This window comes from Megascapheus bottae, chromosome 3 (genome assembly GCF_031878675.1).
Source record: "Megascapheus bottae isolate mThoBot1 chromosome 3, mThoBot2.hap1, whole genome shotgun sequence".
Classification (NCBI taxonomy): domain Eukaryota; kingdom Metazoa; phylum Chordata; class Mammalia; order Rodentia; family Geomyidae; genus Megascapheus; species Megascapheus bottae.
The window spans coordinates 59,588,257-59,602,877 of record NC_143511.1 but is presented as its reverse complement, the minus strand read 5'-3'; the positions used below and the strand labels follow the sequence as shown (position 1 = coordinate 59,602,877).

At 40.2% G+C, this 14,621-nt stretch overlaps 1 protein-coding gene across 3 annotated transcripts in view; it reads right to left on the bottom strand.

Moving 5' to 3' along the window:
- The window catches only part of Unc13b (unc-13 homolog B), a 171,740-nt gene that overhangs the window by 106,421 nt on the left and 50,698 nt on the right, over window positions 1-14,621 (bottom strand). The window contains exons 8-9 of one of the 3 annotated variants that reach the window (XM_090330202.1): window positions 6,508-6,543; window positions 1,397-1,631 (exon numbers count right to left, since the gene is read on the bottom strand). In XM_090330202.1, coding sequence (XP_090186328.1) covers window positions 1,397-1,631; window positions 6,508-6,543 — 271 coding nt within the window. Of the gene's footprint in view, window positions 1-1,392; window positions 1,632-6,507; window positions 6,544-14,621 lie in introns of all 3 variants that reach the window. The other 2 variants (XM_090330200.1, XM_090330203.1) reach the window with 2 other exon arrangements.

Genomic DNA, 14,621 nt, shown 5'->3' with positions numbered 1-14,621 from the left:
TGATCAATGGGAAGGGAAGTAGGAAGAGGAAGGAGATCCAATAGAAAAAGGTGACAGGTATGAATGAAGGTTTGTTACTATATTCTGCGCATGTTGTAGTTTAAAGTTTACATAACCACCCTGTACAACTCCTTAATCATAATAAAAAGTTTATTTAGCCATGTAATTACTTTGTATATTTAAGAAATAAATAAAGTCACATAAAAAAGATTGAATCTGCTGTAGTAAGAGCACTGTGATCCTATGAAAGGCCCAGGAAAATATTTATATAGAAGTTATCCAGGGGGTGAGGGGGAGGGAAATGGGGACCAAGACATGAGAAAGGGTATCAATGTATGTGAAGTAATGCACCTTCCATCTGGCAAATGTAATGTAACCCTCCTATTAATTACAATAAAAATATATGGAAAAAAATAAGTTATCTAAACATTAATAATTATGGGGGTTTTTTTTGTTTTTTTTTTGCCAGTCCTAGGCTTGAGCTCAGGGCCTCAGCACTGTCCTTGGACTTTCTCAAGGCTAGAGCTCTACCGCTTGAGCCTTAGCACTACTTCCGGCTTTTTTCTATGTATGTGGTACCGAGGAATCGAACCTGGCCTTTGTGCATGCTAGGCAAGCACTCTACCACTAGGCCAAACTCCTGGCCCCTTGGGTTTGTTTTATCTATGCTAGTCCTGGGGCTTGAACTCATGGCCTGGGCACTGTCCTTGGACACATTTTGCTCAAAGCTAGCACCCTGCCACTTGAGCCACAGCACTACTTCCAGCTTTTTCTGAGTGTGTGGTACTAAGGAATCAAACCCAGGGCTTTGTGCATGCTAAGCAAGCACTCTACCACAAGGTTATACTCCCAGCCCCAGTTGTGAGGATTTTTTTAATTGTGATAAATATGTATCAAAGATCCAGATGCAAGGTGGGATGTTAGGGGATCATATCTTTGCACCCATCTACCCCAGGGGTATGTACTGTGCTTACCAATTAAAATCCACTGATCTGATCATGAAATTACACATTCTTGATGAAATGTATAAATGTAAATGTGTGGGGAAAAGGCTCCGAATCTATACTAAATGAGTATAACTTAGGCTATCATACTGCCACACTTTCATTTACCACCTCAAGTTAAAGTACCAAAATTCTTCTCATTGTTTTGTTTTGTTTTGCCAGTCCTGGGGCCTGATCTCAGGGACTGAGCACTATCCTTGGGCCTTTCTCAAGGCTAGAGCTCTACCACTTGAGCAATAGCACCACTTTTGGCTTTTTCTATGTATGTGGTACTGAGGAATTGAACCTGTGACTAGACTGCTAAGCAAGTACTCTACCACTAGGCCATGCTCCCAGCCCCCTTCTTGTCAGTTTTATCATCAGAAGAGGAGAACTTTGTTTTTATTACCCACCTGAGGGCCTGCCGCTCTAGATAATAGAGGTCATAACTCTGCATAGAGTCATTGCAAGAGTCCCGGGAACTGCCCTGAAGCAATAGCTGCTGTGGTGATCGAACTGGCATAGGAAACTGATGAACAGAAGCATTGGGCTGGGAAGTTGTATGGTAAGGAGGTGGAATGCTATTGCTGGTCTCACTGCGATAGTCACTGTCTCGGTCATCGACGGCACTATCTGGATCTTCGAAGGCTGTGGAGTAAGCACAGTGAATCTAAGCAATCCAGCTCTATTTAGTTTTTCAAAGCCCTATTTGCTTGCCGAGTTGTGGGCAGCTACAACCTAGTTTGAGAACAAAAGTAGCTGCACATGAGCCCAATGACCTCAAAGTTATAGAATTGCCTAGATTACTAACCTGAATCCACTTAATACTTTAGTACTGATTCTTAAAACAGCTCCAAGTTGCATTTTCCTAAGGCAAATTCTTTGGAATCTGCTTCTTTAGCTATCATAACCCTAATTAAAATCTACTTTTAAATGTCATCAATCAATTCTGGTTCTCTAAGGAGAACCAGAAATGAGAAAGCTGAAGGAAAAAATAGCTTTTCCATATCTTTGAAATAAAAACACAAAATTTAAAGCTGGTCTATTGTTTATAGACATTAAGCCACAAGGGCTAATGTCTAACATCAGAAGCTGGTCCCAGAAACCATGAAGGTTGGTCCTGAAGTTTGGCCTAGTGATAGAGTACTTGCCTAGCGTGCATAAAGCTCTGGGTTTGATTACTCAGTACTACATACATAGCAAAAAAGCCAGAAATGGTGCTGCAGCTCAAGTGGTAGAGCTCTTTGAGAAAGCCTAAGGACAGTGGTAGGCCCTGTGTTCAAGCCCCAGGACTGGCAAAAAAAAAAAAAAAGAAAGAAAGAAAAGAAAAAGGAAAACAGATCAAATCCAAGACTTAGAGGTCAAGCCAGAAATGTTTATAATCCTGGCTACTTAGGAGGCTCATGTCTAGAGGATTGAAGCCAGTCCAAGTGGAAAAATCTTTGAGACTCCATCTCCAAAAAGGCTGGAGATATGGCTCAAATGGTAGAACACTAATTGTGAGCAAGAAAGCTGAGTAAGCATGAAACCCTGATGTCAAGTCCAATACTCAGAAAGAGGGGAGGAGAAAGGGGGTGGAAGAAGGGGGAGGGGAGAGGGGGGAGAGAGAGGGGAGGGGAGGAGGGAGAGAGAGGGGGGAGAGAGAGGGGGGAGGGAGAGAGGAAAGGAGAGAGGTGGAGGGGGGAGGGAGGGAGGGAGAGAGGGAGAGAGGGAGAGAGGGAGAGAGAGAGAGAGGGAGAGAGAGAGAGAGAGAGAGAGAGAGAGAGAGAGAGAGAGAGAGAGAGAGAGAGAGAGAGAGAAGAAAGCATGCCAAAATCTGACTCTAAATACAGCTAAGAACTGTTTAACTGTCTTGCTTCAATGTCAGGTTTTCCTAACATTTCCTGTCAAGCACCTATATCCCGGGCCCAGAATTTCCATCCTAAGTATCAGCTAACCAAAGAAAATATATATACTGCTCATGAGATCTTCCTCATGATATAGCCAAGTTTAAACAGCCATGAATAAAAATTTACCAAATTATTTCTGCGTTTCAGACCAGCTCCTGACTGCCTAGTTTTTTTCCCTTAATGCTAGCAAAAAGGACCACCATTACTAATGAAACTGCTTGAACAGGGACTTCATCCTGACAATGTGTTAACTACTTCATAGAGAAATATCTGACACCATACCCTTATGTATATGAGTAAGAAGGTCTCATTTGTCCTTTCTTGCCAAGTTCTTTTTCAGCTCACAGTGAAGAAAAGAAACATGTTCCATCCCAAAAGGGAGATACTTTTAGAGCTGATGGACTCTTCATATGAATAATTTTAGGAGATAATTTTGAAATAAGTGTGAACAATGGAAACCTCTTCAAAACCGTAAGATTAGGCTCTTGCAGTCACTCAGATGGGAAATAAGAACAGAAACAATCCCAACAGAATTGATAATGGAGACAAATGAATAGTGACAAGGAAGCGACTTCTATGTTTGTCTTCTGTTTGACAACCTAGTTCATAATAATTCCTCTAAAACAGAAAAAGAACACAATGTGTGTTTTATAAGAAAGAAGAAAGTTTGATCATTGGATGCCAGTGGGTATCTGATACAAAGGAGTTGAGATCATCTTATGGGTCTTTCTTCTTTGAGTTTATAACAACAAAGTAAAGCCACAGATAAAAGGTAAAAGGGACATGTTGTGAGATTTTTCCATTGATTTTTATAATAGAATATGAATATTAAGAGAGAGAGAGAAATATAATCAAAACACCAGAAGGAAAAACAACACAAAAAAAGAAGCTTTCCATATTACCAGGACCAACTATTGCTAATACTTGCCAGTTAAAGCAATCAGCCAGGTGTTGTGGTCATGCCTGAAATCCTGGTAGGATCTGTGAGACTACAGCTCAAGACTAGCTTATGCAGAAAAAATCCTTGAGACTGTTAAACACACACACACACACACACACACACACACACACACACACACACACACAGAGCCAGATGCAGTGGCTCATGCCTGTAATCTTAGCTACTCAGGAGGCCGAGATCTGAGGATCTTGGTTCAAAGTCAGCCCCGGCACTGAAATCCTTGAGACTCTTATCTCCAATTAACCTCCAGAAAACTGGAAGTGGAACTGTGGCTCAAGGGGTAGGGTGATAGCCTTGAGCTGAAGAGTTAAGAGACAGCACCCAGGTCCAGAGTTCAAGTCCCATGACTGACAAAAAATAAATAAATAAATAAAAAATAAAGAGAAAGAGAGAAGGAAAGAAACAAGAAAGAGAAAAGGGAAAGAAAGAAGCTATGCATTCATAAACTGCTCTGTTGAATGGCAACTCCTTTGTACAACTACTTAAATAAAAAATATATTTTAAAAAAGAATGAAAGAAACTAGGAAGCTAGTCCTCTGACTAGGCCAAGTGTAGGAAAGACTGTAAACAAAGTCATAAAACAGGAATGCAGCCAGGTACACTGGTGGCTCATGCCTGTAATCCTATTCAGGAGGCTGAGATCTGAGGATCGAAGTTCAAAGCTAGCCCAGGCAGCAAAGTCCATAAGACTCTTATCTCCAATTAACAACTAGAAAACTGGAAGTGGCTCAAATGATAGAGGGCTAGCCTTGACCTGAAGAGCTCGGGACATCACCCAGGCCCAGAGTTCAAGCCCCACAACAAACAAATAAATCAAAATTAAAAAAAAAATCAAGAGGGAAATGGGTACCAAGACATGTGAAAGGGTATCAATGTATGTGAATTAATGCACCTTCTATCTGGCAAATATCATGTAACCCTTTTACTATTTACAATAAAAATAAATAAATAAATCAAAAACAGGAATGCAAAGCATTCTGCTTACAAAGCTTACCAGTGTCACATTAGGGAAAAGACTTTGGAAGCATGTTTATAGCCCTTGGTATACTTGTTATCTGAAGCACATAAATAAAAGATCAAAAGACAAAAGCAAGGGCCAGATCGAGATTGTGACCTAGTGGTAGAGTGCTCACCTAGCATGCACAAAGCCCTGGGTTCAATTCCTCGATACCACATATACAGAAAAATCCAGAAGTGGTACTTGGCTCAAGTGGTAGAGTGCTAGCCAAGAGAAAGAGAGAGAGAGAGAGAAAGAGAGAGAGGTGAGGGGAGGAAGAAAAGCAATAGTAGGATGCTCATACTTAATTCTTTCTGAATCCACCGACTTCAGTCTATTAGGAGGCAGAGGCAACAAAGGACACAAAATTAAAGGACTCCTTGAACCCTGGCAGGACAGGTTTGGGCTCATAAAACCAGAGTATTCAGATTGAGTCTCCAATGAGGCCACAGTTACCAACCATTCTCGGCCATGACAAAGAGACAGTAGCTCAGATAAAGTTAAAAGCCCATAATCCAAAGCCAGAAACTACTTGAATAGACCATCATTTTCTCATTACATTTGATCTATTACTCCTAAATAGTGCTCTACTTTTTATCATCATCATCTTCATCTTCATTTTGTTTAGCAAAGGGGAGAAATATTCTACCTTTCCTAACAGCTACCAAGATTACTGTACAGAAAAAGATAAAGGACAAATACTAAGAAGGGAACCATGGAAAGAAGAGATTGGGAGAAGAGAATATAAAAACCAGAAAGGAAATAAGTGAGGTGAAATAAGGGAGGGGACAGGTTGAGGGGGAAAAGGTAAGGAAAGTCAAAGAACAGCTTTTCTTCTTCCAAATTACCCTCAGTTTTCCTAGAAAGTAAACCGCCTGCCATTACTAAAACTAATTAGAAACTAAAGGAGAAACTAAGGAAAATGTGTAACACTTCAGCTTGAATGAAAGGATTGTTTCAGCTGTCACTATCTTTTACTGACTCTACAATCTACCCTACAGTAGCATACCAAATAGATATTAAAACTCCTGGCTTTGTAGAGGAAGAAATTAGCTGAGTACAGGTTTGATTATGCAATCTATAGAAGGATTTATGAGGTAGCTTAAAGGCAAAAGTTGAAAAGCCCTTGAAAAAGTCTATTTGTAAGACAGAAAATTTAAAGACTGGGAACATTTATTCATTTGAATATCAAGTGTCTACACATACACACAAGGCTACACAACATGAGAAATTCAGGCTAAAAATCAGTCTAATCGAATAAAAATATAAATATAAATATTTAATATTACAAGGAACTTACTACCTAAAAATTAGGCCTCACATAAGCTGAAAGCAATCAGTTCACTTCTTAACAGGACAGGGAGGGGAAAGCTTTTTAGAGGAGAGGGCTTGAAATAAATATGAGTTTTGAACACGTAAAAACTGAAGGGGTAGGGAATTCTTTTTTAACACACACACACACACACACACACACACACACACACTGAGAATCCAGCCTGAAAAGATATATCATCCACCACAGGTAATTCTCTCCTGAGATGTAAGTGGGAGAGGAGAGGAATATGGAGTTATACATGTTTGTACACAAGAACATCCAGCTTCATGGACTAGATTCTAGAGGGAGTACATGAAAGGGTACAATGAAGAAAATTATGAGGAATTGAAATTCTTACGTACTTTGCTGATCTCCCCAGCCCAAATAGGTCCAGTGACCTGAGGAAACCACAAAGAAGAAGCAAAAGAAATGTGACAGAGACTATTTGCAAAAGGAAAATTTAAGTTATTTCCCAATAAGTACATGCATTACCTTATTTACATACATTACCTGTCATACTTATATTCCTAAACTTTATATAATATAGTATCTGCCTTCTATCAAACTAGAGACAGATTTGTAAAATATTCTTACTCTTAGCTATTTACAATAGCACAAAAGAAACTTTTTTACTGTTTTAAGCCCCTTTCTGGCTTAGGTTTCTCTTAGGAGGACCATCGCTTCCTTGCCTCTAACCAAATGTGAGTCTGCTATTATATATATGACACTCAGCTCTGACACCACGTTAAGAAGTGACCACCTCTCTGAGAATGAATCCAGTTTTGCTGCTCTCAACTAAAACTTAAAACACAAAATGGCTATGTTCTTCTTTAAAATGCAACCACTTATTTTCTATTATGTAATAAAATAGACTTCTACTGGATTCTCAGAAATAGCCATTTTTCAGAATTACCTTTTTTTGTCAGTCCTGGGCCTTGAACTCAGGGACTGGGCACTGTCCTTGGGCTTTCTCAAGGCTAGAGCTCTACCACTTGAGCCACAGCATCATTTCTGGCTTTTTTCTATGTATGTGGTACCCAGGAATCGAACCCAAATTCAGGTCTTCGTGCATGCTAGGCAAGCACTCTACCACTAGGCTAAACTCCCAGCCACTTTTTTCAGAATTACTTTTTTTTTTTTCTTTTGGGTTAGGGTTAGGTTCAGATTAGGGTTAGGTTTCGGGTTAGGGTTAGGTTTCGGGTTAGGGTACGGGTTAGGGATAGTTTTAGGGTTCAGTCTTGGGTTAGGGTTCAGGTTAGGATTAGGATTAGGGTTCAGGTTAGGGTTCAAGAATTACTTTTTAAATCAGTTAAAATACAAAAACTCTGAAGAATAAAAGGGGAACTTAAAAAATTAAATTTAGATCTTTTCCCATGCTCAAATTGAATTTAAGGCAACTTACTATGAGAAAGAAATTACTATAAAGAGCAGTTAATTCTAGAAAACCAGAGATAATTTAGCTTCATCATTAAGAAAATAGGTTTTAAAGCCAAAGTTCAATCTTCTGGTTCTGACGATTTTTAGCAATCTGATGTTGAAAAAGTCACTACAGATATTTCCACACCTGTACTCTAAGAACAATAGCATGAATTTTGTTGCATTATTATGAAGATTAGATGAGAAGATACATGTATAGTATCAGGGCTTTGCATAAATCTCTGAACTTTGCATATAAAGTACTTCCCACTGTTGCTAAGATGACTCATAGAAATCGGATCAGAAGCTAGAATTTATTGTTTTGTCATATAAGCATATTTTTGCTTGTTTTATAGGTTTCTAACAAAAAGGTAGCAGAAAGGAAACAATTCCTAGACCTCCACATTCTGACTAAGATCCTAAGATTTGCTAAGGTACTTTCAATGTCTGGTCCAGAAAGCACTCATGGCTCCTTTGAAAGTTCACACTAATACTCAAAATTCCAGAAACATCAGTTGATGCCAAACCAAGCAGTTGTTTACCTCACCTTATCCCTATCCTGAACATGTGCAACTACTAAGCAGTCACAGGCTGGGTTACTTAGCTGTGTACATGACAATCACTTTTCTTCCCATGTACTTCTTCATCCTACACCTATGTCTTCTCTTTTTTTACTCTTCAGCCATCAGTATGTTGGTTTCGTGAGCTGTTTAAAATTTTAAATAATTTGATTTTACTTTCTAACCATGGGGTGGAGTTTGAAGGAATATTCTTATGGGTTATAGTACAGTTGCCATGGGAACAGCAAGAGGGTAATTGCTTGTTTCCTTTTAAAAGAAAATGGGAAAAATAATCACATAGAATTTCAGAATATGTCTTTTAACCTAGATTGCTGCAGGCAAGTGACAACACTATTTCTCAGCATAATTCTGAGCCCAAACGAGATTGTCCCTATAGGACACTGCCTCCTTCTTAAACACGCTACAGCACTGAATGATAGTTCCATCTGCCAAGAATGTACATAGTAAATATCAGTGGTATTAATAAACTGAGTAATCTAATCTTATCTACTGACTTCATCCTTAGTCCCTGAAAGAGTTATCATGCTAACAAGCTAGTTATCTCTTATCACCACTTCATCCTGGTACCGTTGTAAGAAATAGCACTAGTTTAATTAAACGTGTTTCCTTCTGTCACCCCAGAAATGCATGGACATCTCACTAGCTAAAGGACAATTTCTAAGGTTAGTTAGGTTTTGCTGGGCACAGATAATGGGAAAGAGAAAGAAGAAATAAAATTACACATGAAAAGGCAAATTCAGTGGACTGAAAAATACTTCTGGCATATCTGAACGAGAGGTTGCAAAGCTATGAAAGAGCCTAATCTCAAGAGGTCTTAAGTAATGTTTAGAAATTACACAACATGCCAATGTAGTGGCTCACACCTATAATCCTAGCTACTCAGGAGGCTGAGATCTGAGGATTAAGGTTCAAAACCAGCCTGGGCACCTGAGACTCTTATCTCCAATTAAACTCTAGAAAAGGGAAGCCGGGCTTGGCTCGAGGGTAGGATGGTAGTCTTGAGATGAAAGCTCAGGAACAGTGCCCAGGCCAAGTTCAAGCCCCATGACACCCCCCCCACACACACACACACAAAAAAGAATCAAATTTGACCATCACTGAAAGAAAATAGTGCCACTTCCCATTTTCCAGTGGTTAATTGGAGGTAAGAGTCTCACAGACTTTAGGGCCAGGGCTGGCTTTGAAGCACAATCCTCAGATCTCAGCCATCTGAGTAGCTAGGATTATTGGTGTGAGCTACCACGCCCAGCATATTTTTCTTGTTTTTGCTTGTGGACCTCATTCATGCTTGGCTTTGTCCTGAGTAGTACTCTACCACTTGAGCCACATCTCTGGCCCAGTTTTGGGTTTTTTTTTCTGTTTTTTTGCCAACCTAGGGCTTGAACTCAGGGCCTGGGCATGGATCTTGGGTTTTTTGTTTTTATGTGTGTGCTTGTGTGGGCTTGAACTCTGGGCCTGGACACTGTCCCTGAGCTTTTCAGCTCAAGGATACCACCCTACCCCTGGGCTTGGGCATTGTCCCTGAGCTCTTCAACTCAAGGCTACCACCCTACCCCTTGAGCCACAGCCCCACTTCTCCTTTTCTAGTGATTAGAGATAAGAGTCTCACAGTTGGCTTGGAGTTTGGCCTAGTGGTAGAGTGCTTGCCTAGCATGCACGAAGACCCGAGGTTCAATTCCTCAGTATCACACAATAGAAAAAAGCTGGAAGTAGTGCTGTGGCTCAAGTGGTACAGCTCTAGCCTTGAGAAAAGTCCAAGGACAGTGCTTAGGCCCTGAGTTCAAGCCCCATAACTGGCCAAAAAAAAAAAAAAAAAAAAAAAAGCTGGGCCAGAGTCTCCCAGTCTTTAGTGCCTGGGCTGGCTTTGAACAGTGATCCTCAGGTCTCAGTCTCCTGAGTAGCTAGGATTATAGGCATGAGCCACTGCAACCAGCCCTTGGGCTTTTTCAAGGCTAGCACTCTACTGCTTGAGCTTTTCAGCTCCAGACTACCACCCTACCCTTTTAGCCACAGCACCACTGCCAGCTTTTTCTGTGTATATGATAAACAGGAATCAAACCCGGGGCTCTGTGCATGCTAGGCAAGCACTCTACCATTAGGCCATGCTCCTAGGCCTGGCCCAGCTTTTTGCTGGCTAGTTTGGAGATGGAGTCTCACTGACTTTTCTGACATATCTGGTTAGAACCTAGATCCTCTTGAGTCTCAGGTTCCTGAGTAGCTAGGATTACAGGTGTAAGCACTGGACCTCAGCAATCTTGGCATTTTTTACAAAGTTTTATATGGAGCATACAACTCAGAAATACTCCTAATTAAAAAATAAAATAAAAACAAAATCTAGATAATGTTGAAAGTTGCTTATTTCAGTTTTCTAATTCACTAAAAACTACAAACAGCCAGGCATAGGTGGCTCATGTCTATAATCCTAGCTATTTAGGAAGCTGAGATGGAAGGATCACAGTTCAAAGCCAACCTGTACAGAAAAATCCCTTTGAGACTCTTATCTCCAATTATCCACTTAAAAACCAGAAGTAGGGGTGGGACTCAGAGTGGTAGTATAGAGTCCTAACCATAGTGAAGCCATTTTGACTAGTCACCAGGTGCTAAACATCAGAACCCCGGGGTAAAAGAGTATTGTAATTGTTTAAACTTTGCGCCTATCATGATTTGAACCAATCATGTAGTAACTCTCCCAAGACCTTACTTTGTATAAAAACCCTGCTGATAGAAGGGCTGGGGCTTTTTTTCTCAACTCAGACCCGCTGTGCCAGTGTCAGTTATGAGTCTAAATTCGAGTTTGTAATAAAGACTCATGCTTTTACATCGGTCTCAGCTCCTTGGTGGTCTTCAAGGACCCCGAGTTTTCAGCACAACAGTAGAACACAAGCCTTTAGCGAAAGAGCTCAGGGACATTGCCCAGGCCCTGAGTTTAAGCCCCAAAGGGGAAAAGAAAAAAAAAACAATAGATATACCATAGATATACCTTATGCATCATAAGTAAAAAATGCCAGATACAAAAATGAACAACTATGTGATTCTATTTACATGACATTGTACAAAAGACAATACAATCAAGACAGTAAACAGATTAGTTGTTACTATGAATTCAGAGTGGGAAAGTTTTACTACAAATAAGTATAATAAAATTTTAAGGGGGGGCGGGAGTTTGGCCTAGTGGTAGAGTGCTTGCCTAGCATGCACAAAGACCCAGGTTCAATTCTTTGGTACCACATACATAGAAAAAGCCAGAAGTAGGGGCCGGGAGTTTGGCCTAGTGGTAGAGTGTTTGCCTAGCATGCATGAAGACCCAGGTTCGATTTCTTGGTACCACACACATAGAAAAAGCCAGAAGCGGTGCAGTGGCTCAGGGTAGATTTCTAGCCTTGAGGAAAGCCCAAGGACAGCGCTCAGGCCCTGAGCTCAAGCCCAGTACTGGCAAAAAAAAAGCCAGAAGTAGTGCTGTGGCTCAAGTGGTAGAGCTCTACCCTTGAGATAGCCCAAGGACAGTGCTCAGGACTGGCCAAAAAAAAAAAAAGAATGTAACATTACTAACCATGCAAAGTGGCATAGTGGCATGTCTTTGTTCCTATCCTTTAGGAGGCAGCACAGTTTGAGTTACAGAGTAAGATCCTGTTACAAAAAACAAAGAAGTGGCCAGGCATGGTGGCTCACATCTAGCTACTCAGGAGGCTGAGATCTGAGGATCAAGGTTCAAAGCCAGCCCGGGCAAAAAGGACCTGAGGCTCCAATTAACCTCTAGAAAACAGGAAGTGGGACTTGGCTCAAGGGTAGGGCAGTAGCCTTGAGCTGAATAACTCAGGGATAGCACCCCAAGCTGAGTTCAAACCCCATGACCCACAAGAGAGAGAGAGAGAGAGAGAGAGAGAGGGAGAGAGATGACACAATTTATGAAGTAAAATGTGATAAAAGTAGAAAGCACAAATGTCTCACAAGATGCCAAAGAGAAAAAAACCAGGGAAAGAAAATGGCCAAATGTGTTATAGAAGAAGGAAAAAAATGCCTAAGATCTTATTAGAAAGCCAGATACACTGTCAAACAGTCTCAAATTGGGCATTCACATTAATCCAATGCATGGCAAAATTATCATTTTCATGAGCAGTTAATGTTTTTCACCTCCCTAGTGTCTCAAATCTCCTGTCCAAAATTATCCTTCTAGCTCAATGGCACCTGTTACGGTGAGGCAGGCAGTCTAAGAAGTTAGCACCTGTAACAACAAGAAAAACCAAACTGCTTTTGCTTTCATATTCAATCCAATATTTCTACATCCAAAACGTGAAATCTGTTGCCTACACATATACCTACCAAAAAAGTCTACAATGGACACCAATTTAATTCAATTCTGATAAAATCTACCTGGTTATAGGATCAGATCCCACAGGTAAAGAAGAAATCAGCTCCAAAAGACCTCTCCCTACTTAAAATATCGTAAGTGGTACTTATGATCAATCAACTATAAACTGGGATTTTTATGACCCTTTCCTTGATCATTCACTAGAATGACTGAGAAATCAAGGGAAAAACACTTAATATAAAGAGGATTGGGTACTGTGCCTGCAATATCAGCTACATAGGAAGCAGAAATCATGGTTCTAGGTCAGCCTCAGCCGAAAGTTAGTAAGAATCCATCTTAGCCAATAAGCTAAATACGGTTTGACTTAATCTCAATCAATCAATAAGCCTGTGATCCTAGCCACAGAGAATGATGGCCTGATGCTGACCCTGAGCAAAAATGGGACACCCTACATGAAAAATAACTACAAGTTTAAAAAAAGAAAGGCTGGTGTTATAGCTCAAGTGGCAGAGCACTTGCCTACCAGACCCTGAGCTCAAATCCTAGTACTACTTGATCCAGGGGTGTAAGAGGCTTTCTTCCTGCCAAACTCAGGGTCTGTCAACCAGAAGCTTTTCATACTCAATAGCTCAAGGATTTTTACAGAGTTCCATCATATATGTATATCTGATCATTAACTCAATCTACAGCAAATCTCCCCTTCCTAAAGGATGATGGGACTAAAAGTTCTGAACTTCTAGTCATGATTTTTTTCTTGCTGACAAAAGATCCCACCTGAATTCCCCCCCAAGATGGCTCCTTAGAATAAATACCTTCCTAAGGCCCAGAAAATTCCAAGGTATTGCGTTATTAATGTTATAAGATATATAGGGGTTAGAAATGTAGCTAGTGGTAGAGTGCTTGCCTAGCATGTGTGAAGCACTGGGATTGATTCCTCTCCTCTGTAACATATAAACAGAAAAAGCTGAAAGTGGAACTTTGGCTCAAGTGGTAGAGAGCTAGCCTTGAGTAAAAGAAGCTCAGGGACAGTGCTAGGCCCTGAGTTTAAGACCCAAGACTTGCAAAAAAAAAAAAAAAACAAAGGAGGGAAGGAAGGGAAAAGAAAGGAAGATGACATATATTATGTTATATGTAATAAAAAATCACAATCCACACTGCTAATGATATTATACTTATAATTTTTTATGAGTTCTCTATAGATATGAGAGTATTTCAAATATACATCCAGTCAAAACTACTCAATGCTCAACACTGAAAAAGCACAAATCATAGGATCATTCCTAAAATTCCCCTTTACTTCATCTCCCTTGTTTAGTCTGTTAACAAGCTTAGTGTTAATTCTACTGAGGTCTCCTTCATATTTTGCATTCCTCATAGGTCTCACTGTCCTTAGGAAGAAACTTATTGCCTTATGTCTAATTGTTAAAGAATTTTGGGCTTGACTTAGGACCTTCTCATTGCACTTCCACTAAACAAACTCAGCAGGTAGCAACCAAAAAAATGCTCTAAATTTAGCTTCACATCACATCATTACCCTTTCCATAACTTACGACAGTTCAAAGAGTATTTCTTTTCTTGCTTTCCAAAACCAAATAAATATCAAACCTCATTAATAACCATCCCCCCAAAAAAGTCTTAAAGGCAAGTATCATTACAATTCCATCTTTGCCATGCTCAAGAGATCGAGAGAGAAATAGTCTGCTTCACCCATCTTCCACCCTCTGAAGCTGGGACATCCTTTGCTTCTACACTTTATGAGTATAGCAGAGATTATTTTAATTTTGCAACCAGACAAGTTTCAAAATTATCACTATTTCTGGGGGGTTTTTTGTTGTTGTTGTTATTGCTTTGCCAGTCCTGGGCTTGAGCTCAGGGTCTGAGCACTGTCCTTGGACTTTCTCAAGGCTAGAGCTCTATCACTTTAGCCTTTTTTTCTGGCTTTTTTCTATGTATGTGGTACCAAGGAATCAAACCCAGGTCTTCGTGCATGCTAGGCAAGCACTCTACCACTAGGCCAAACTCCCAGCCCCCTACTTCTGTTTTTTGATCTATAAAAAGTGATGATTACTATTACTTGCCTCTTGGGGTTACAGAAATGTTAAAAATCTTGCATGCAGCATTTAACTACTATGTACTAGAAACAGTAATTAGATGGTAACTAATAAATGTT